General features: G+C 39.9%; 1 protein-coding gene across 1 annotated transcript in view; it reads right to left on the reverse strand.

Moving 5' to 3' along the window:
* LOC130919093 (histamine H3 receptor) overlaps positions 1-23,221 on the reverse strand; it is a 33,681-nt gene extending 10,460 nt beyond the window's left edge. The window contains exons 1-3 of the mRNA XM_057841506.1: positions 22,683-23,221; positions 22,151-22,317; positions 958-1,329 (exon numbers count right to left, since the gene is read on the reverse strand). Coding sequence (XP_057697489.1) covers positions 958-1,329; positions 22,151-22,317; positions 22,683-22,914 — 771 coding nt within the window. The 5' untranslated portion in view covers positions 22,915-23,221. The remainder of the gene's footprint in view (positions 1-957; positions 1,330-22,150; positions 22,318-22,682) is intronic.
* Between the last annotated feature and the right edge of the window lie 1,963 nt (positions 23,222-25,184).

The raw sequence follows: 25,184 nt of genomic DNA on the forward strand, positions 1-25,184 counted from the left end.
TTGTGAATCAACCGTTAAAGTTGTTAAAATTGCTCCCGTTAATCCATAATGTCCCGTTTGTCAACTTTCGACATGTGAAAGTTTTAAAACTATTTTAAAGATAGATTCAAGTCAATATTTTACCGATTTAGGAGTATTTTAGATAAAAAGTTAATTAGGTTTGCTTGGAAGGTTCGCTACAACAGCCTTGCAGAGAAGTGTACTGCTTTAAGATGGCGGCCGTTTACTACGTCTGCATCTAGCTTTTTGTAGATGTGCTGCAAACGCTACCGCTACCGTAGTGCATCTAGTCTTATATAAATGATATCTACCGTAACATTATGTGGATGACGTACTTTTGTAGCAGCTTCAGGTATGTTGTTGTGTTTTTTTATCTCGTGGCATGAGTTGAGCTAGAGCCGTGAGTTGAGCATTGGCATTACCCGAGGGGCCGGGTAATGAGAAGCATGATGTTTAGCTACTCTCGCTCCGTTGCTCATTGACCGCGCGGCGCGCTGAGTGTGTTGTACTTCCGCTTTACTTGGCATATTTCAATAATCGGAATTTGGATGTTTGTGAATCGTTCTCGAATCTTCCACGGCCGAATCGCGAATAATCTAAGAATCGGAAATTTTGCACACCTCTAATGTCTAGACCGCGAATATAAGACGACCCCCTCTTTTTCAGTGTTATTTCAATGCAAAAAACACCGTCTTATATTCGGGCCAATACGGTACTTAATCATATGCAAAAATACGAGGGGTGTACTCACTTTTGTGATACACTGTATATAGTATAAGTTGCAGGTGCTGTCAAGCGATGAAAAAAAAAGTGTGACTGTTATTTCGGGCAACCGTCTATGATGGGAAGGTCATTTATTCTATGCAAGGTGTGTTCTGTCCCTTTAATCAGAAGAGGGATACGAATTGATGCATGTCAAATGCCACAAAGAAATGAAAGAGAAGGGTAGTCTGTAACCTTGCGCGTCTTGACGAAGAACACGGACCAAGCGGCACCATCCCGCTGCTTCTTCACCGGCTTGGGGGTCGGCATCTCGTTGAGGCCCGCGCTCAAATTCTTGTTGCGCCGGTGGATGTTCAGGTAGATGCTTAGGTTGAAGTAGGCCACTGACACAAAGGGGGTGAAAAACTCAAAGGTGGAGGCGCACAGCAGGAAGTACCAGGTGAAGTAGAATTCTGCGTAGCACTCTTGAGCTGGCACCACACTGTAGCCGACCGCTGCCTCCCAGAAGATGATGGCAGGGCCATAGAGGAGGAAAGCCAGCGCCCACACCGCCACCATCTTCAACACTGCCTTGCGTGTCATGTGGCGTTGCGCTCTGTATTTTACCTAAGAGAGAAAAACAGGGGTGATTTTCAGCCACACACACACGCACGTAATAAATAGGTACAACAAGAGTTTAACTTATTCATTACCAGCTCACAGAGTATGTGTTATGGTGATTAGTAAAAGAGGGAATTTAATTTCATGGGATTTGAGTGCTCAATCGCTTCCAGTTAGTATCGGTAGTTAAAATGGATTGCATGTTTATTGCCTTCAATGGCATGGTATGTGAGGTCACAAAACAAAACAATAGAATTCCTGGTCCACAGTTATTTGAATTTGTCTTTTATTCTTTTGTTTTTTCAATTTATTACAATGTGTTTTATTTTTTTGAAATTTAATTTTCTTATTTACCGTATTTTTTGGACGATAAGTCACAGTTTTTTTCATAGTTTGGTGTGAAATCATTAACACATTATTATATCATTGTTGCTTGATAGCATGTTCATTATGCTATAGTTATCTGAATAACAATGCTATGTTACATTAACATACCAGGCACATTCTCAGTTCGTTGTTTATTCGTTATGTAATGTTAGCATACTGTACACTTATTCAGCCTGTTTTTCTATACTATATTTTTATTTTAAATTGCCTTTCAAGATGACATGTCTGTTCTTGGTGCTGGATTCTAGCAAATAAATTTCCCCCCAAAATGCGACTTATACTCCGGTGCGACTTATACATGGCGGAAAACACAGACAAGACTGAAAAAGCAGTTTCTGCTCTTGCACACCTCTATAAAAGAAACTGCCGTGTTTTAAACCAAAAGAACTGTGTGTTTGATAGAACAACATGTCTATATGCTGCCATAGCAGATTCATGGCGCATGAAGCCCCCAAACTATTTTTAATTTGTCCCTTTTACCCTGGAAACCCCCGTTTACAGACGTCGCCAAACCGCTTTTGTTTCAACCAAGCCATAAAGCGAAGGTAATTAATTATATTCATTATTAGAATCATTGATTGATGTCCAATATTTTGTTTAAAAACAAAAAACGACTTTCAAAATTATTCACTCGCATTTTTTTTTAACTTTTAAACAAATTTCGTCACAATGAAAAAATTGGCGTATGTAAAAAAAGTCACGGATATCGACCTCATAACTATCGCTTAATTGTATTTTTTTTTTTTGGTACAGTCGCATTTTCATATGTTATCATATGTTAGATGATAAATAATTGATCCAAACTAAGAAAATTCGAAGAAAAAAAAATGTTTAAAAGGGTAAATATATGAAAAAGAAAATCTCGACCACTCCTTGATGTCTGCAATTTCGGCATCGCGACCCTTGTTATATTACCATGTTTCACCCATAAAATCTCCCAAAAACCCGTCTGTGGCAATTCACGGCTATGTCTTGACACTCAGTGATACATGCTGCTGAGTTTTTGAATTTAAACAAGGTAAGTAGGCGATAATATCTCGTTAAAGTCATGGCGTCTGTAATTCTGCTCTCGCGTGCTCTCATCTCCAGATAGGGTTTTGCTGTTTAAGAAAATTAAAAAAAAAAAAAAAAATGCCCTCCTGTTCATACTTTTTCTTCCCCCATAAATTTGAGATATTAAGCTTTCCAATAATGTAGTATCACACATGCATATTAGACAATTTTGAAAGCTAGCCAAATTGGGGGTCTCAGAGCGGAACTTCAAGTCACCTATGTGTTTTCCGCCATATGTTTTTTCCCCTTTTCATTGCACATTTTTTGGCTGGTGTGACTTATACTTAGGTGCGATTTACAGTTCAAAAAAAAATTTTTTTTTAAATAAAAGCGGCATGGAAAATGAATGAATGAAAAATTATTATTTAAATGATTGATTTTGGGAACATTTTTCATGTTGGGCCATGTCCTGTTCATTTCTGGGGTACTCCCTTTTGAATTTGGGAGTATTTCCTGTTCATGTTTGGATATTTTCTATCATTTTTTGGTGTAGTTTTAAATTTGGAGGTACAATACTTCATTTTGAATTTGGAGGTCTTTTTTTTTTTTTTTTTTTTTGGACCGTCCTATTTTTGGTGGTACTACCAGGTTGCGTTTGTGAGTGTTTCCTATTAAATATGGGGCATTTCTTGTTTGTTTTGATTTTTTTTAACCTGTCCTATTAAGCTTCTTAGACATGGAGAATGGGAAACTGAACAGTTTTAATGTATCACACAGGAGTTTGATATACTCCCATTGTGGTTGTTTATTATGTTTTGTTTATTAGGAGAAAGCAGGGAGCAGGAAGGGGTAATAGACCCTACTCACATGACGTCACAACCACGCCTCGTCGTGTTGATGCATTACCGCTACGTAAATTCCTCCTATTATGGCGTGTTTTTCTGCTCATTAACATTAATAATCAAAATGGTGAAGGCGTGTGTGGCGGTTGGTTGCAATAACAGAGAAGATAGACGGAGAGACTTGAAGTTCTACCGTATTCCGAGAGGCCCGGAGAGGAGAGCGAGATGGACTGCTGCAATTCGACAAGAAAACTGGGCTCCAAACGATTACCACAGATTATGTAGTAGTCATTTTATATCTGGTAAGATGCATTTAATATATATTTAGAGGGTTTTGGGCTGACAACCACAATTAAGATCATTGCGAGGCTAATCGCCAACAACATACAGTTTCAAATTCAAGATGCTTATTTCTTCCACCATCATTACATTTTGAATAATATTTAGCTGGTACCAACTGAAGAAGCTGGCCTCGTCTACAGATCATCAGTTAAACAGGTGTGTCCAGCCCTTTTGCAAAGTGGGCCAGATTTGGTGTGGTAAAAATGCGGGGGGCTACCTTGGCTGATTTACATAGAACAATATATTTAAACAAATTTTAGCAAGCCCTTCTGTGTGTCACATTTGCTTTATTATTTTTTTAAATTCATAATTTCAACAGTCTCGTCTTGTGGTTTTCTCTTTCGACACTCGGACTCTTGCGAAATACTGCTGCTGTGAAAAAATAAACTAGCTTCAAGTTGCGATAATTTCTCGCTGCGTATCTTCCCTGTAATGTTGTCGTACATGTCAGCGTGTCTTGTTTAGTAATATTGCATCACATCGAACTCTTTGAAAACAGCGACTGTCTCTTTGCAAATGAGGCAGACACAGTTGTTGCGTGCTTTATTGAAGAAATAGTCCAATATCCACCTATCCTTGAAGCGTCGGCCATCGCAGTCAACTTTTTTTTTTTTTTTTTGGATTGTCGCCATTTTAGAAATCACACAGGGTAATGTTGCTTAGAGTGCTGCTCTTAAAGTTTTTCAAACTTTCGTGAGAATAGGCTGATTTTGTGTGGACAAGATAGTTGTAGATATCAGGGTAGCAGCTGTCAGGCAGAGAGGGCGAAGACAGCGGGTCGAAAAATATCGATTTAGGCATCAAATATGGATCTGGCGAACGGATAGACTGAAGCTTTTCCACATAACGCCTTTTATGCAACGCATCCAATGAGTTCACAGCGTCTGAAAGCACCGGGGCCAGTGTTGTTAATAACGGCGTTACTACATATTTTTTTCAGCAATGAGTAATCTAATTAATTACTTTTCTCATCTTGGCAACGCCGTTACCGTTACTGAGGCGGGAAAGGCGTGCGTTACTATGTGTTACTAAGTTGGTTGAATAAAAAAAGTCTGAGAGAAACGGACTCACGGGGACGAGAGCAGAGCAGCAGTGGGGAAGACGCCGTTGCAACCGCGATGCTAGGTGGCTCCAATAATACCTGACTGTAGCCATTGCCGACAAACTACGCCAACATGACACGGTAGACATCATATTATAGAACTAGATGCAATTGACAGACACAGCTGCATTGGCAACATGTTTTAATGACTACATGCGTCAGTAAACAGCTGCCATCTTAAAGCAGTAGACCTCTCAGGAAGGCCCTGATGTAGAGATCCTTCCTAGCGAACCTAAGTAACTTTTTTTTTTTTTTTTTAAATCTAAAATGCTTCTAAATCGGCAAAATCTTAACTTAAATCTATCTTTAAATGATGAAACAGTTTTAAAACTTACACATGTTTAAAGTAGACAGAAGGGAACTAATGCAATAACGGGAGCAATTTTCACCACTTTAACGGTTGATTCACAACTTGAAATGACTTCCACACATAGCAAAGGTTACTAGCTAGTTACCGCAATACCCTTGTGTCTAGTTAAGTGGAGGGTAAAGACTTGGGCTAGGGCCAATTGTCCCCCAAATCCTTTAAACTTCACATTGTGTGACCTGTTTTTTGTTGTTGTTTGTTTGTTTGTTTTGTTTTTTGTTAGAAAAAAAAATATATCACTAGTTACTTTGCCAAGTAACTAATTACTCTTACATTCAGGTAACTGAGTTACTAACGCAATTACTTTTTGGGAGAAGTAATTTGTAACTGTAATTAATTACTATTTTAAAGTAAAATTAACAACACTGACCGGGGCTTCCATGAATTGCTCTATAAACTGAACGACTAATTGAAACCATTGAGAATAGGGCTAAACAGAGACGGACAATATGGCGGCCGGATACAGCGACACGTCATTCTGTGACGTTGGTGAGTAGGGTCTATAGGAGGACAGAAACAGAAGGAAGCAGACAGAAGAGAAGAACAAGCAACCACAACTTCTTATTGAATTAGTGGCACCTAATTATTTGGGGAACTAGCTATCCCACTTCAAATGGAATTGACACTGTCGCTGCCAAAGGCACTGTCGCTGCCAAAGGCACTGATTGAGCTAATATTGGTGTTTTTAATTTTGAAATTTTGAGGGGGAAGAAAATGCAAGAGAAATGAGTTTAGCAGCGTGTTCAATCTGGTATTTCTTTTTGGCTGCTTGCAGATTTAAGTGCGTCATTGACTGAGGCGCTGTTTTTATTCTTCAATTCGCATGAGCGTGGGTGTATCTGAAGCCCACTCTTGAACCAAAAAAAAAAAAGAACCAAGTCATGAGTCTTAAAGCTCTTGGGACGCCCCTAAGTCAGGGTACCACTGTGGCTTAAAAAAAAATCGTATTTCCCACAAGCGGTGAAAAATTACATTTCAATCCACCGCAGCTGAAGGCGTCCTTGCCGAGCTGACAAACTCCCTCGGAGCGATGCTTTTAAATGAGCCCTACGCCGACAGAATGATGCCAAAATAAAAAGCCACTCATGATGCTCTTATTCCTCCCTGTGTCAGCGCAGACGAGGGGAGGCACGGGAGGAGGCCAACCAGGGGGGATATATTAGGACAGGGTGTGGGTGACGGGAGGGCTTGAAAGAGACATCTGCTTTCTTTCTCTGCACGCGCACTTCATTCATTATCATCATTCAACACCATCATCATCATCATCATCGCCCTCATCTGGGCATCACTCCATCTTCACTTCGCTGCCACTCAGCCGAAACTGCGCCACTCAAAGAAAGCGCTTTGTCTTTGTCGCCACATCAACATGAAAAACATCAATAATAAAACAGAAGCCACACAGTTACAGGTTCGACATTTACCTCTCACCTTTATCTCACCTCCGGGGCCACCTGTGAGAAATTTGCATGTTCTAACAGTGCTTGGGTGGCCTTCGGGGGACTGACTTTCAAAAACTATTAGGGACTTCCTGATCACATATTTTAGCATGTGAGTCCGAGTCACCTGTGTAATGGAAATTTTGCCTCGACTGTTTAACCGCATCTGCAAATGTTACCATGAAAACTTGTGAATTTCCTGTCTCTGAGAGAGATGAACAGGAAGATTACATTTGACACATTTGACTTTAGCGATACCATATTTGTTCAACCAATAGCAACAAACTAGGCATGTGCTGGTATGCTATTCTGACAGTATGATAACCTTAAGCCAAAATATCATTTTCACGGTATCACAGTATTGCATCTACAGCTCTAAAATGTGTTACTTTGACAAGCTGGTTTTAAAAAAAAAAACTTTTTTTCTATTGAACGGGATTTTTATTTTTCAAAACATTAGCAAATATAAACATAAGTTATTAAGTTATAATAAATAAATAAAAAATTAAAAAAATATATTCTTTATAAAAGTAAAATAAGTGCAGTCCTATTGGTGGGCCTTAACCTATAGCCACTGTACAAACATTATTACCAACAGAACAAAAATAATTGAATTATTTTCCATATTTACACAAATATGGAATATTTCCATTATACACAACCTTTCTCCACACAGACAGTTGCCAGAGAAAAAAAAAAACACCACGTTTTACCACCGCTAGACACACTAAACATGCTGGAGTTCAGTCTCGTAGCAGGTGGGAAACGTTCATGACAGTGTTTACTAACCTTTAATTTTGTATAAATGTGAAATCATATTGGAGGTTTGGGGTGCGACAAAATATCGAAATGGTGATATATCATGATACTTTGTATCCCAAAAAGTTATCGATATGCTCCTGTGTAGATTTGAGATACCGTTTTTAAAAAGTGTCGAGAAAAAAAAAAGGCTGCCACTGACGGTGCTCGACGCCCAATCCATTTAGACTGGGAACGTTCATTAATTCAAAACCACAGCATTCACAGTCATTCGGTCCAATTTTCGGGGCATTTACAGGCCACTTGCTTTTCATTTTAGGGCATTTACAGTCATCTCCTGTTGAGTTTGAGTCACTGCCTATTCATTTGGGTGATTCCCTGGTCACTTCCTGTTCTGTAACGCAAAATAAACAGCAAGTGACCCATAAAATACCCTAAATCCACAGGAAATACATGAAAATCAACTGGTAAATGACCTTAAATGGCACAAAATTACTCATTGCCTGGCATTGGCTGCCACTGACGGCCATAGACGTTCAATCCGTTTTGAACGTCTACTAGTGATAAACTCATTCCAATTCACAACAGAAGCCTGTTTTTCTGTTTATTAGTTTTTTGTAGAATATCCTAGAAGTATTTCCGGACCAATGTATCGAAAATCGTTGTATCGCTATATCGTCAGATCATCGTTATCGTGAGCTTTGTATCGCAAATCGTATCGTATCGTGAGTTACCAAGAGGTTCCCACTCCTATTGGAGGTATTGCCTCCTTGGCAGCCACCCACTGCAAACATGTTTTACATGTCGGTTGACCCTCTTCCTCTAAGCCAGACATGTCCAAAGTCCGGCCCGGGGGCCAAATGCGGCCCATGGTCAAATTTCATCCGGCCCCCTGCCTCTGTCATAAAATCAATAACATCTGGCCTGTACACAGACTTAATAAATTGGTCAGCAGTACTGCCACCAGCATATGAAGTAGCTTACACACTAAGGGGCAGTTTATATGGCAACTCTGCGACACAAAGACGCAATGACTGAGTAGCGGACTCGCCTCGCGTGCATATGGTGTTGGCGAAGACAAAAAATTCTGAATCCTGCCTCCAAAGTGGAAGAATCCAATTGCGGGGGATTGGGGGGGGGGCTTCCTCGGCATGCATATCAAAGGTTCCTGCGTCGCGAGACCGCGCCATTAACGTCAGCACTCGTACACGTCACATTTGGCGTGCGCAGCGGTGCCACTAAACATTAAAAACAGCAAATATGGCAGAATGTTGGCTTTAATTTACTGTTTTAATAATATTTCTAAATTAAATATGTTGAACGTTTCAATTTTTGTGCCTTTTTTAACAAAGAAAAATGTCATTGCTTCGAGTGGGCGCGGGCATATTTTTTTCCGGGCTGAGGGAGCTTGGTGGGGTCAAAGTGCATCATTCTCTGTCGCCCTGTAAATCTGCACTGCCCCCTAGGGCCTTGCATGAATACTACATCTTTACTTTTACTTTTCCTATTTTAAGGAGTAATGGGCATTATTAAAGCCGTGTAAAAACTTTTACTAGTTTCAGTGAGAAAGTAGAAAGTTTTTTGGTGTTGTTCGCGAACTACTTCCACGCAAACGCACATCGAGGTACCATTTACCTTAGCAAGGAGAGGTATGAGAGTCATTTTTCAAGTGTCCCAGAGCTCGCGAAACTTTAAAAAAGCGATGATTGCATATATCCATCTGTCGAAACAGCCTAATAGCACAGATATAAGTACCCCTGCCCCTCTGCTATTGGATGCATTGTTGACATAAGTGCGGCGGCGGTCTATTTTGGGCACTGTCTCTCGGCGCAAATTCATACAAACTTGCTGTTCCGCCTAAGACTGCCGTCCACCGCTCATTTTTGCCGAGACGTCCTATCCCACGTACACAATGAATGAGTTGCCGCTGAACCCTTCACACTAGGCTGCCACTAGTTTGAAACGGTCTTAATTCACTGAAACTAATTGACTTTGGTTAGCTTCTTTAAAAAGCACCGCTGAAAACTTTGGTGAGGTTGGATTTTGCTTAGAGAAAAGATGTCAAACTGATTTTTGTTGTGGGCAACATTATATATTTTATAACATAACAGTTAAACATTATATTAGGGGTGTTCAATTTTGCCTAACAAGAAAAACCTGATTATTCGATATTGATTACGATTTCTTGGCTATATATGTGATTGTATTAAAGCAAAAATAACATGGCATGCTTTTAGTTATTGTGATCTAGTAGCAGCAATCTTGACAGGAAAACAATACAGAGGTAAAGACGCGCACACCCAGCGAGACAGACAGACACAAACAAACACATATACTAGTGCTTTCATAGTTGTGGTATAGTGCAATATACACTCAGCCAGACGTGGCGCTATATTACTGTGTGTATAACAATGTGATTTTCTTGGGGTTTTTTTCCACATTCTGTCTCTCATGGTTGAGGTTTACCCATGTTGACAATTACAGGCCTCTCTAATATTTTCAAGTGGGAGAACTTGCACAATTAGTTGTTGACTAAATACTTTTTTGCCCCACTGTATTTAGTTAAAAAAAAAAAACGACTTTCAAAAATTATTCACTCGCATATTTTAAAGTTTTAAACAAATTACGTTACAAAAAAAAAATGGTGTCTGTAAATCGGTCACAGATATCTACCTCATAACTATCGTTTAATTTCATTTTTTTGGGGGGGCACTGTTGCATTTTCCCCGATATTTTAGATAATCGATCCAAACAAAGAAAAATTGGAAAAAAATGTTTAAAAGGAAAAATATATGAAAAAGAAAATCTCGACAACTCCTTGATGTCTGCGATTTCTGCAACACAACCCTTGTTATATTACCACATTTCACCCATAAAATCCCCCCCAAATCCGGCTGTGGCCATTCAAAGCTGTGTCTTGACACTCGGTGATACATGCTACATGGAGTTTGTGCGATATCTCATTAAAATCATGGCATCTTTAATTATGCTCTCTCATGCTTTGGGTTTCGCTGTTATACCACACATGCATGTAAGACAGTTTTGAAATTTGGCCAAATTGGGGGTCTCAGAGCGGAACTTCAAGTCACCTGAGTGTTTTCTGCTGTATTCATTTGGAGGAAAAACGTAAAAACGCCAGTTAAAACGTTTGTTGTATTACATTTTAAATTTGTGGATTGGTAACATATTTTAAATGACAACAATCTGCAAATTCGGTATTTTAAAAAGAAACAGAAAGTTGCTGCACGTAATTTGCTTTTGAAGTTTGACACCTTTTGTTTAGTACTGAATTTAGCGCTTGTGTTATATACCTGCCGAAAACCCACACAAGTACATGTAGTACACAAACTCCACACAAAGCCCAAAATTCGAACCCATAACTTGGAAACCACTTGCCCTTGATGTGATGTGTGATGAAAGAGTAAAATACAAGATTTTTTAAATGTTCTGGGATTGCAGCAGCCTCCCATCCCACTAGGAATGATCATCCCTCTATTCTGAGCAGCATCAAAATCACATCTCACTCAGAAGCAAAGCATGAACAGTGTGTACTAAGGTGACCTTGACATGAAGCAGAAGGCGCAGCAAACAATCACGACTCAAGCTATTTGCTCTTGAAACTGAGTTTATTACCATTAAACAACTAAAAGTGTATTAAACGCCAAATAAAAATTGGAAAGTCTTCACTTGCACATTGTTATTTCATGAAAAACCAATGGACATTCAATTTGTTTAAAAATAAATAAATGAATAAATAAATTGAGTCGGTATGAATAACGTTATAAACCAAGGTAATACCGGTACTTAAAAAAAAAAGATGATCATAAAGCATCTGTGTGTAATTGGTTCTGGAAGGGAAAAAAGTAATCTCTCTTTTTTAATGAAATTTGATTTGAAGTTGTTCTTTCATTACCGTACATTAAAACAGTGAGACAATTAGTCCATGTAAAACGTCATTAAAATACTAGTACTTTTCATTGTAAAGTTTATTTATTTATTTATTTATTTTACTGGACCTAAATGTGATGTCATGCTCTAAATTAAAATTTCTGTCTGGGCATTTACTCATGTAGTACTAGTTACACCTCACTCTAAAAGAATTCAAGAGTAAAGTCATTGGCTGCCATTGGCAACGATCATTCGCTGTCAGACCTCCCAGCCAAAATTGGACGTGTACTGCCGTCAATGGCACTAAAACAGATTTCACAGCCAGTTAAATGAATTAGACGTCTAAGGTTTCAATAGCAAGCAGTGAGTTAAAATCAATCGATAGAATTAGTTAAAAATGAACATATGTCGATTATTTGCATTTATGCTCTTCTGGCAACAGTTATCATTTCAAACAAATCAGCACCACTAAAAAAAGAGTTTAAGAAAAAGCCTATAAATACCCAAAATCTAGGCCAACTCGCTGTCAAAAGGGAACAGCTGGTACCCCTGCTGAATACTAAAATCCTCTCAAATATTCCGAATATGCATCCACAAATCAACGCAAATATGCCACTTGGTATTCGACGCTGCCAATCATTTCCAAATGAACTCAAGGTTACATAACAGAGTGTCTTGTACCTTTCAAGCGCACGTTTGCCCGACATCGAGGGGCTCCGTAGGTGTTCAAATGTGTGATGAATGCCTAATGTTGACCACGCATTTTAGCACTGCTAAAATGAAATCGCCAGTAATTCCTTTCAAAAATTCTCTTTGAAGGCCTCAGTTGGCCATTTATTATGGCATTTCTCTAAAGTTAGATGTCTTACATGTTATTCCCAACCTCAGGCTGGAATTTTAAAAAAAAACTCATCCCAGACGATCTCCAGGAAACGATGCTCCCCGTCACGAAATGACCTCCGACAGGAAGATCAATGAAAGGAGCCCTCGATTGAACGGCGTTCATTCATACACACGGCTGAGCATGCATGTTTGTCGGGCGTGTAGAGACGGTGTCGAGGTGTGAATGAGAACCACACAATTGTCGGCCTCCTACGCTGTGCCAAGTACAACAAGTGTATATAGCGGAAAAATACGATGAAGAATTTAAAGCAATTACAGTGATACCTCGAGATAAGCACCCTTTGTATAAAAGCATATTTCTGTGTTGCATTAAATGAAATGAAATTTGTTTCAACCACGTTGCTTGAAATAAATAAATGAATAAAAACATGTTTTCAATATGAGAAATAGCATTCAGCATCAGATACTTTTAGAACAATGTTAATTTTTGAAATCACGCCGTCTAAAGGCAACGGGTGTATATTATCAATTTTTAAAAATGAATAGACCCTTACCTCAGAAACTGTCACTTCAAAGTTTGTATCTTTTTTAGGGTGCTTTAGCAATGTAAGCGGTCGTAAGCAAAGAGAAAATTAGCTAAAAAAAATACACTAAAATTACTTTCATTGTGTTTTAAGGTATCACTTGCTAAATGCAAAACCCAGTATAGTGGGGTGGTGGTGCCAATATTCATTATATGATCATTATGAAAGTTAAAAAAGTTTGTTTAAATGATTAAAGGATGGTTGCTAACAATTTTTGGAAGACAAACATTTCATCAATTAAAAATAAAATTGATTCTTCGTGAATTTTAATCATTTAAACTGCAGTAACTAATATTCTGTTCTTTCCAAACATAGGCCAGACAATAGTATTGGCACCCTTTGAAAAATCATGTGATGCTTCTCCAATTTGTGTAATTAACAGCACCTGTTACTTACCTGTGGCACATAACAGGTGGTGGCTAGAACTAAATCACACTTGCAGCCAGTTAAAATGGATAAAAGTTGACTAAACCTCTGTCCTGTGTCCTTGTGTGTACCACATTGAGCATGGAGAATCACACTTGCAGCCAGTTAAAATGGATAAAAGTTGACTAAACCTCTGTCCTGTGTCCTTGTGTGTACCACATTGAGCATGGAGAAAAGAAAGAAGACCAAAGAACTGTCTGAGGACATGAGAAGCAAAATTGTGAGTAAGTATGGGCAATCTCAAGGCTACAAGTCCATCTCCAAAGATCTGAATGTTCCTGTGTCTACCGTGCGCAGTGTCATCAATAAGTGTATATGCCATGCAGAGGTTGCGCTAGACTTTTTCGTTGTCTGTCATTTTGACTGACAGGGTCATAAAAATCCGGTCATAATCTATTTTTACCCGTCACTTAAATTTGTAAAATGATGATAATGACATTGTGATGACCCTTTGTTTGGCATAATTCACCTTCCGTACTTGTGTGTCCATTTGGCCGAGCGCGTTACCGGCTACGACACAGTCACGTGACAGACACTTAAGAGCCACGCGCGTTCCGGCTCGAATAGAGAGTTCACAGAGAGCAGCAGAGCTACAGCGGCTGGACACAGCAATTCGAGCTAACAAGACTCTTAACATTGCATACCGCTTCAACATATTCAATAGTATTTAGTTTTCATTCATTTTAAATTAATTTTCTGTCCGAACAAGCTTAACAGAGAATCCACACCGTGCCATCACACATCAAGCATATGAATATGTAACTTTTTCTCCGCACTGACAAAAACAGCTGACTGTGGCCCCAGTAGCTAGGCTACATATGGAACAATGAAATTAACAGTTCACCTGCTGTGGCCTGAACCCAGTCTCACACTTTCCTCCTGGTGCGCATGGACGTGAATTGCGTGCCCGCTTGTGCAGTCCCTCTTTTTTCACATCTTTTATCAACACCATCGTCGTTTTGGGGCTTTTTGAAGAAACTTCGGACACTCAGTTGCCTTGACATTTTTCAGAGTAAGGCCAACGACGTCATGCATCAAGAGAGACAATAGCTAATTAATATGCTCACTCGCCACCCTGTGGTCTGGGGTGTGAATTGCAACCTGTCAAAATGACAGATGGACTTCAGTTTTTTCCATTACCCTTTTAAAAAATCGGTCAACGACGGAAAATATTCGGTTAACGCGACCCCTGATCCCATGGCACTGTGGCTGACCTCTCTACATGTGGACGGAAAAGAAAATGGAAGAGCGATTTCAACAAAAGATTGTGCGGATGGTGGATGAAGAACCTCGAGTAACATCCAAACAAGTTCAAGCTGTCCTGCAGTCCAGGAGTACAATAGTCTCAACCCATACTACTCGTCGGCGTCTGAATGAAAAGGGACTCTATTGTAGGATACCCAGGAAGACCTCACTTCTGACCTAGAGACAAAAAAAAAAGCCAGGCTGGAGTTTGCCAAAGTTTACCTGAAAACGCCAAAAACATTTTGGAAGAATGTTCTCTGGTCAGATTAGACAAAAGTAGAGCTTTTTGGGAAAAGGCATCAACATAAAAGTTTACAGGGAAAAAAACGAGGCCTTCAAAGAAAACAACACGGTCCCCACAGTCAATCATAGCGGAGGTTCCCTGTTGTTTGGGGGTTGCTTTGCTACCTCTGGCACTGGACTGCTTGACCGTGTGCATGGCATTATGAAGTCTGAAGACTACCAACAAATTTTGCAGCATAATGTAGGGCCCAGTGTGAGAAAACTGGTTCTCCCTCAGAGGTCATGGGTCTTCCAGGTGGACAATGTCCCAAAACACACTTCAAAAAGCACTAGAAAAAGCTTTGAGAGAAAGCCTTGGAGACTTCTTAAGTGGCCAACAATGAGTCCAGACCTGAATCCCATAGAACACCTGTGGAGAGATTTTAAAATAGCACTTTGGAGGGGCAACCTTCAAATCTCAGAGACCTGTAGCAGTTGGCCAAAGAAGAATGGTCTAAAATTCCAGCAGAGCATTGTAAGAAACTCACTGATGGATACCGGAAGTGGTTGTTCGCAGTTATTTTGTCTAAAGGTTGTGCTACCAAGTATTAGGCTGAGGGTGCCAATACTTTTGTCCGGCCCATTTTTGGAGTCTTGTGTAAAATGATAATGATTTTTTTTTTCATTCTGTGTTTTTTCATTGCAAGCAAAATCGATGAAGCTATTACTACCAAAGCATTTGTGATTGCAATCATTTTCTGGGAGAAATTGAGCATTATCTGACAGAATTGCAGGGGTGCTAATACTTTTGGCCAGCAGTAAAAGCTAGGAATTATAGTAATTGTATATTCTCCGTTGAAACAGTAATTGTTATGCTACAGCACTCGTATCAATTTCTGGTCGCAAATCAAGGGGGGAAAAATTCCAAATGACGGCTTGGAAAACTTGTAAATTGGGTTACTTGTATATCAAAGCACCTCTGTATTATTGTATTGTTAGATAAAAATTCTCAAGAATTTAAAGAAATTTGTCATTCATCATTCATATCCATACATTTCTGTGATGATAAACATTGATATTTAGTGTCTTTGCACTTAGCGTAGAATTCACACTCACATTCACACCATTTGATTAGGGGCCATGTGGTCGGGGGTGGTTGTATCTCAACTTGTAACATCAAGAGTAAAAATATGTAAAGACAAAGCAAAATTATTTTTAAATGTAGCTCTGTGTTCAGTGGTTTGCTTTAATTTTCATTTGAATTCAAAACGTACATAAAATATTCCAATCAATCAATCAATCAATCAATCAATCAATCAATCAATCAATCAATCAATAATGCTGGTGTTCAAACAGTAAACATTGGCAAGGCAGCGAGCAAAATTTTTCAGTAAAGGTTTTCAGACACTTAATATGCCATTTAATTCTCCAGTCAATCAAATTAGTTGATATTTATTAGCGATGCTCCCTCTAAGCTGCGCGCGTGCACAATCGCGCACTGCTTGCACACACTCACATGAAATCTATGAAGCGCAGAAAAATAAAATTTAACAGAAACGTATTGTAGCGCCAATAGGACTACTGTCTGTTAACTCCGCAATGATATGTCAGCGCGACACTACTTGGTGTGTTCGATACGGCAATGCGGCGCTCCTATTGGTGCGTTCAATACTGCAACGCAACTCTCCCATTGGTGCGTTACATACGCAACGCGACGCTCGCATTAGTGCGTTCGATACGGCAACGCGACGCTCCCATTAGTGCGTTCGATAAGGCAACGCGACACTCCCATTGGTGCTTTCGATACCGTACGGCAACGCGACACTCCCATTGGTGCTTTCGATACAGCAACGCAACGCTCCCATTGGCGCTTTCGATACGGCAGCGTAACGCTCCCATTGGTGGAGAAAAGTGAGTTTGACTCCTCTGCTGATTTAATGAAGCAACATTCCGCTGCCAATCTTTGCAAGATCTACAGTAATAATTAATATTTAATTGTAGAATTAATCTAGTTAATTAGACCAACAAAGTTGTTTTCTGTACCATTTTACAACGTACAGTGGGTCAAATAAGTATTTAGTCAACCACTAATTGTGCAAGTTCTCCCACTTGAAAATATTAGAGAGGCCTACAATTGTCCACATGGGTAAACCTCAACCATGAGAGACAGAATCTGGAAAAAAAACAACAGAAAATTACATTGTTTGATTTTTAAAGAATTTATTTGCAAATCATGGTGGAAAATAATTATTTGGTCAATACCAAAAGATCATCTCAGTACTTTGTTATGTACCCTTTGTTGGCAATAACGGAGGCCAAACGTTTTTTTTAACTCTTCACAAGCTTTTCACACACTGTTGCTGGCATTTTCGCCGTTCCTCCATGCAGATCTCCTCTAGAGCAGTGATGTTTTGGGGCTGTCCTTGGGCAACACGGACTTTCAACTTCCTCCTCACCCCGTGGCGTCAAAATGATAAGAACGGTGAGCAAAAATCCCAGAACCACACGGGGGGACCTAGTTAATGACCTACAGAGAGCTGGGACCACAGTAACAAAGGCTACTATCAGTAACACAATGCGCCGCCAGGGGCTCAAATCCTGCACTGCCAGACGTGTCCCCCTGCTGAAGAAAGTACACGTCCAGGCCCGTCAGCGGTTCGCTAGAGAGCATTTGGATGATCCAGAAGAGGACTGGGAGAATGTGTTATGGTCAGATGAAACCAAAATACAACATTTGGTAGAAACACAGGTTCTGGTGTTTGGAGGAAAAAGAATACTGATTTGCATCCGGAGAACACCATACCCACTGTGAAGCATGGGGTGGAAACATCATGTTTAGGGGCTGTTTTTCTGCAAAGGGACCAGGACGACTGATCTGTGTAAAGGAAAGAATGAATGGGGCCGTGTATCGAGAGATTTTGAGTGAAAATCTCCTTCCATCAGCAAGGGCAGAGACGATGAGACGTGGCTGGGTCTTTCAGCATGACAATAATCCCAAGCCAACAGCCAGGGCAACAAAGGAGTGGCTTGGTAAGAAGCATGTCAAGGTCCTGGAGTGGCCTAGCCAGTCCCCAGATCTCAACCCCATAGAAAATCTGTGGAGGGAGTTGAATGTCCGTGTTGCCCAACGACAGCCCCAAAACATCACTGCTCTAGAGAAGATCTGCATGGAGGAATGGGTCTAAATACCAGCAACAGTGTGTGAAAAGCTTGTGAAGAGTTACAGAAAACGTTTGGCCTCCGTTATTGCCAACAAAGGGTACATAACAACTATTGAGATGAACTTTTGGTATTGACCAAATACTTATTTTCCACCATGATTTGCAAATTAATTCTTTAAAAATCAAACAATGTGATTTTCTGTTTTTTTTTCCACATTCTGTCTCTCATGGTTGAGGTTTACCCATGTTGACAATTACAGGCCTCTCTAATATTTTCAAGTGGGAGAACTTGCACAATTAGTGGTTGACTAAATACTTATTTGCCCCACTGTAACTCAATGAGCGACAGGTGTCTATAAAAATGCTTTCAAATGTTTTGAACAATATCAATTCTTGTATTAAGAACGTTTCTGACCTTTCAAAGCTTTTTAAAGATTAAATATACTAATTTATTGCTTAAAATATGTATTTTAAGCTAATTTTCCACGAGCTATATTTCTTATTTTAAGAAATCCGAGTAAAAATTTACTTGAAGCACTGGCAGATAATTTAACTTATTTCTTGTAATTTTACACTGAAAACGAGGGAATTTAACTATAGGTTTGTATTTTCAGTGTAGCTGCTCAGACATAGAGAATAGGAATCTTGAGTGCCCTTAATGTCTGAACTGTTTTAATGTGGGAGTGATATCGTGTGAGACATTGTGGTTGTTCATTATGTTTTATTTATTAACTCACGCATGCCACAATTGGACTTTACCAAGGCCAAAGCAGGACTCTCCTACAGTTAAAGCAGGACTCTCACATATAACATAGTAGACATCTCATGAACAACGAGATCTTGGTCTATTTCATTTTAAGTGGGCACAATCAATTATACTGTATTAAAAGTAAACTAATGAAAATTGCTGCTGTAATTTTATTTTTTAATAAGCCATGTAACTTGCTATGATCCAAGGTTTTGAATAGGCATGATAGTGGTGGGTGGCCTCCGTGTACACATCTGATGTTGCTCACCGTGGTCCACAGTGTGCTCAGAGAGCCTGTGTGTCTGCTCAGACACTCGAAAAATTGGAGGCAACATTGTTTATGAGTTACATATTTCGTTTTACTAATTGCATAAAAACGGCAAGGCAGACACTTGACAGCACTAACTTCATGAGACCATGTAATAAGTCTAATGGTATGAGCCCAGATTGTTATTAAAGTCAACTTTAAAGTGTCATTTTACAAAACAAAAATGTACTCGTTCTGTCTTAAATTGATTCACAATTGTTCTCATTATGCTAATACATAAGCCGTGACCAAAATTGACTGTCATCACCGTTCTACTCTGTTTATATTTATGTATCGCTTTGTCAGTTTAATTGTGTTTTACTTCTGCGCTGCAATTTTTCCCGACGCAGTCACATAATACAATAGTTTATTGTCTCGACTGCATTCAGGGACTTGTAAAATGAATGTGAAGGTGTTAATTGTGTCTAACAGACAAGAAAGCATTGCTGTCAAGCTATTTTCATCAGTTGAATTCGCTTAATAATGCGTAAAAAGCAGACGGCGTGGGGATGGACAAACAGTATTGATTTATCAAACAGCAAAAAGTCGTCTATATTTGGCCGACAGCAATGACAAGACTCCCTTTTAATGTTTTCCACACCACCTCCTCATCGAGATTGCCCTGAGATTGGTGCTGGCCAATGATAGACAAAAGACCATTCACACCCATACAATTTGGAGTGTTCAATGAACATAACAGGTATGAGCACCCCAGACGAGTGCTGTAGAGAAAATAAAACAGAAACCTTTGATTTGAACCACAAATTGAAGAAGTGTGAGGCAGAACAACTCTATTCATTGCACCCCCCACATGCGGTGTACTTTTAAAGAAGATGGTCAAAATATGAGAAAGAGCTCTCTGTGACGCAGTGCAGTCCATATCTAAAATGAAGCCTCACTATCAAAAGCAACGCTTTTTTTTTTTTTTTTTTTTTTTTATTGCGAGTGAAGTACATCCTGGAAGGGGGCATGTACAAAAGACATAGACAAAAATTAGGTACCTACCCCTGCACCCTAGATTGGTTGGTGACTAATCAAAGAGCACTCATATAGGGGGAAAAAAACTAAATCAAAGAATTCTTGGCTCTTTGAGTACCACCAACATTATCTCATTGGCTGCCATTGACAGCGCTAGACGTCCAATACATTTTGACTGGGAGGGCTGCGAGCAGTGATCAACTTTCAGTGCCACTGACAACATGAGATGTCCAATCTATTTTGCCTGGGAGATGTGAATGAACGTTTATTCGCCCATCCCAGTCAACATGGATTGGATGTCCAGTGCCTTAAATGTCAGCCAATGAGATAAATGATTTATTTATTTATTTTAAATCATAATTCGAGCATTAAAGGGTTAAGGATTGCATGGCACGTTATTACACCTAGAATTTGTTTCCAAATGTGTAGTGTTGGAGGCAGTCTTTCAGGTCCTCTGCGTGTTCGTTTTCAATTCAGGTGAGACGGCTAGACTGGATTGCAAAGTAAAAGACTGGAGGCAAGAGATCATTACTGCGCAGTTTTAATTTCAGAAATTTCTGGGTGCATTCAATGACAGAACAAAGCTGTGTAGAGAAATGCACACCGAACAAAGAGCTCGGCGTTGCTTATATGCTGTACTTAAAAGGAGGTGTGTCTGTTTGGTGATTAACTCATCTTACAAAATAGGTCATGACCCTTGCTGGTTGGCAGTTAAAGTCCATGATTATCTGAGGCAAAACTAACTGTCAGCGATTTTCTGTGACAAACAACTGGTCATGCTTGCAAATATATCAGAGGATTGCATTAGGCGAGATGTATACTGACTTCAGTAGGGAAAAATGTTCTTAAACATAGGCGGAGTTTGACTTTTGGAGCGGGGGGTGCACAACATGTTGATGACCCTGAAACGAAGTGTCAGAAATTAAATTAACTGACAAGAATATTTATAATAAGTTGAACATGAGCGTTTTTTGTTTCCCATCATTTTTGAGGGGAATTCTAAATCAGGCTGCTTAGGACAGCTATACTTTTCGCCAAGATCGTCGTCCATTGAGTTATATACGTAAGTTATGTACGAGGTTTTAAAACATGGCCCATTCATCCAAAAAAAATAATAATAATAATCTTTCGTTCTACATTACATATGTACTGAAACGTAAAAAAAAAGGGCAGTTTTACTGTTTTACTCGTAGGATGACCTGTAACTGTTATTACTTTAATACAAATCCTGTATGAAGTTTTTCCAGTTAATAAACGTTGATTTCCAAAATATATCACTGTGGTTCTTTTCTGGCTTCAATTAATTGTTTAAGTCGACATAACTCATAAATAATGTGTGTGTGTGTGTGTGTGCGCTCCTGCTACCAGGGGATACAATTTTTGACGGGGGTAACTACATTGGCAAGACACCGGTGGTGGCTCCGTTAAACAATTAGCGTCTTTAGTGGGGAAAATTGAAACACCACTCACCACTTTGGCCGTGCTCTCTGGCGTTTTATGGTCCACATTTTCAATCCTTGGTTCTTGCTTAGTAGTTGTTGTCGTTTTTGAAAGCTTAGGTCTGAAAAAACGTATATCCATCTTGCCTCTCCGGTCCTCAGGTGGTTTTGGCTAAGCAAAGCAAATTACCGTCTAAGGTGCTAGTCACATGATCTGTTCGAAAAACATTTTTGACCCATTATAAAAAAATCTTTTTTTTGTTCATTTCATTCATTTTTGTTGTTTGTTTTATTGCCTTACAACTTATAGAGACTATATTTTACCGGAAAACTCTTAATTTTAAATTCATATATTGGAAAGTCAATTACATGCAATGACACTTTTCGGCCACCAGGGGAGCCCCTGCTCCCCCCTTAAACTCTGCGTATGCTCTTAAATATTAAATGTGAATCGTGTGTAGTTGAAGTTGAATACAACTGAAGTGTGCATGATAAATGCACTTTAGTGTATTAAAAATGGTTGTTTTAATTGTAAATCTTTAACGTGCCACTGGTGGTACTCATGCCACACATTTGGAACCGCTGGAATCGAACATTCATCAACTCCCAAATCACAGACATGCCAGGCAGACATGTTCCCCACTAGTTCATCGTGCCACTCCGAACATCAGCAACATCTCCCAGTGTGTCGCAATGCACCCCGGCCTTCAAAACTGAGCCTTGTCAAAAGATTTTGGCGTCTTTTTAGTTGTACTCACAGCTCTCGTGACAGACAGAAAGCGGTCGTAGCTGATGAGCACAATGTTGAAGACTGAGGCGGTGCAGAGCAGGTAGTCCATGACCAGCCACACCTTGCACAGACCCTTGCCCAACATCCACCTGCCTGTCAGGTTGTACGGGATGTACACTGGGATGCAGAAGGCACCTAGAAAAGCGCGCAGACATGACAGGAATGAAGATTAGGAGGATGAACATGTCAGTTTGCTCATGCAAGTGGGGCATATGAGAAACGTTTTGGGAATGCAATCAGATTCCCTGCAGTGGTTTGATTGAGCAGGAGGGCGGGAGGGTAATTCAGTCTGCGCTGCAGATAAGAGCAGCACAAAGACGTGGTGGGGATGATGAAACCCCCCAAAAAACATTAAAGGAAATCTATTTTTGGCTGAAATAGTCCACTTTATATTGAGTGATTGGGAGATGATTGCAGGGAGGAACAAAAGACTTGAGAGAGAGAAAGGGAGGGAGGAGGTATCCAAAATGTGAGGTAGACAGCACAAAGGGGTAACTCACCCACGAGGAAATCTGAAATGGCCAGGTTTAGGAAGAAGTAGTTGCTTTGAGTTCTTAAGGTTTTGTCCACGACGAAGGCCAGAATGACCAGAGCGTTGCCCGCCACCACCGTGGCCACCAGCGTCACCATCAGCACCGATAGCAACAGCGCCAGGTAGCCCGGCAGCGGCAGCGCGCCGCCGGACGCGGCAGGGGTCAAGTTACCGCTGGAGTTGGACTCCAACACGCCCATGGTTAGCGGGGCTCCCGCAGCATCGCCGCCCCCCGACGCACGCTCACCTTCTGAGCACTTGCCAAGTTCAACGGCGCGCTCGACTGGGGAGCCCAAAAAACACCACGCGGGTGGGAAGAGCTGCCATTCTTTGTTGGAGGAGTTTTGGGGAAGTTTGGGGGGAAAGAAGAGAAAGGGAAACAAAAATGTGGAAAAAGGACGGCGAAGGGAGAAGCGTCCGGTGGTCACCTCGTGGTTGTGGAGTGCGGGAAGACAACCTCCTCGTGCGCGCGTGGAGCGCGCCTTTATTCCTTGTGCGCACGAGAGGTGTGAGCGCACGGTCTTTTTTTTTGTCTCTTTGTCACATATTAGCGGTGTTGCAAGCATGTTCTACTTCCGGTTACAGCTCCAAAATAAAAGCATCACTACAAGGTCACACAAACCAGCAGGAGAGGTGTGGGTCAAAATTCACGACGTTTCATTCCATCATTTACCTCGCTAAATTACTTGCCTTACAATTTTACAATGTTAAATTTTGTTTTGTTCAATCAATGTGTCTATGTGATGGTAAACTAGAACAACTTGGAGAGTGGAAAAAAGTGTCCTTTTCAAGGGACAATTAAGACCTACTTACCAGATAATTACCTATGTAAAATGATTAAATGAACTATAACTTTTACCAGTTTAACATTGGCTAACATTGAAGTCTAGGTTCAATCAATTCAATTCAATAAACTTTATATATCCTTGGGAGAGTTCCCTCAGGGAAATTAGTTTCCAGTGCCCATAACAACACAGCAGCAAAGATAAAGTCCAAAATTAGGCGAAATTTGACGTCCCACTCATCAAATTTTAAATAATCCAAACGCAAGATTCTAAAACATGCAGTCTCTGACTGAATTTACTTGTTCTGACACAAAATCTAAACCAACTATTATACAGTGGTACCTCTACATGCGAAGTTGTTTTGTTCCAGGACCTTGTTTGTAAGTCGAAATGGTCGTATGTCGAGCAGAATTTTCCCATAAGAATACATTATAATTCCATTAATTCGTTCCACAGCCCGAAAACCTACACTAAATCCCGCATAGATACTGCTGTTACTTTTTCATATAGCTATTACAAAGAGCAAAACAAATAAATTATGAATAAAAATCATAATAACAATAATATAATAATAATAATAACTGTAATATTTTAACGAATCTGGTTCTAATGTGGCGGAAATTTTTTGCTGTACCTGTACACAACGCGGGGTTGACATGACGGTGAGCAAGAGAAAGTTAATTCGTTCCAGGACCTTGTTTGTAAGTCGAAATGGTCGTATGTCAAGCAGAATTTTCGCATAAAAATCTATTCTAATTCCATTAATTCGTTCCACAGCCCGAAAACCTACACTAAATCCTTAATAAATACTGCTGTTACTATTGCATATAGCAATTACAAAGAGCAAAACAAATGAATTATGAATAAAAATCAAAATAATAATGTTATAATAATAATAATTATAATACCGATAATAACGTAACAAATCGGGTTATAATGTGGCGGATGTATTTTGTGAGGTGTACCTGAAAACACCGCGTGGTTGACGACAGAGTGAGAGAGGTGCATTAGAGTTTTTACTTTCACTTTTAGAGGCAGTTTACATGGCGACTCTGCGACACAAAGACGCAATGACTGAGTAGCGTACTCGCCTCACATGCATATGGTGTCGGTGAAGATGAAAAATTCTGAATCCTTCCTCCAAAGTGGAAGAATCCGATTGCGGGGAATTAAGGGGGGCTTCCTCGGCACGCATATCAAAGGTTCCCGCGGTGCGAGACCGCGCCGATAACGTCAGCACTCGTACACGTCACATTACGCGTGCGCAGCGGTGCTACTAAACATTAAAACAGCAAATATGGCGGAATGTCGACTTTAATTTACTGTTTTAATAATATTTTTAAAGGTCAAATGTGAAGTAAGGTTGGCCAACCATGTTTCTGAATAATATCAATGGCTAAACAATGATAAGCATATTTTCGTTATTTTTTTTAACGCAACCCTTCCAGATTCTTTGTTAAACCCATAGCAACCCTTTTAAAACGAAAATGCTTTTCTTCGACAATCTTCGGAATTGACGTCACACCGAGAACTGCGAGGGAAGTCCGCCATACACACAGTATTGTTGCATTGCATCTCGGTAAGATGCCACGGCGGTGTGTGGCAATGTATTGTTCTCAATCTAAAGAAAAGTTGTATGAGTGGCTGAAGGATAGCAGGGCACGTAAATGGACATCTTTTGTTCG

Source organism: Corythoichthys intestinalis, chromosome 7, assembly GCF_030265065.1.
Source record: "Corythoichthys intestinalis isolate RoL2023-P3 chromosome 7, ASM3026506v1, whole genome shotgun sequence".
Lineage (NCBI taxonomy): Eukaryota > Metazoa > Chordata > Actinopteri > Syngnathiformes > Syngnathidae > Corythoichthys > Corythoichthys intestinalis.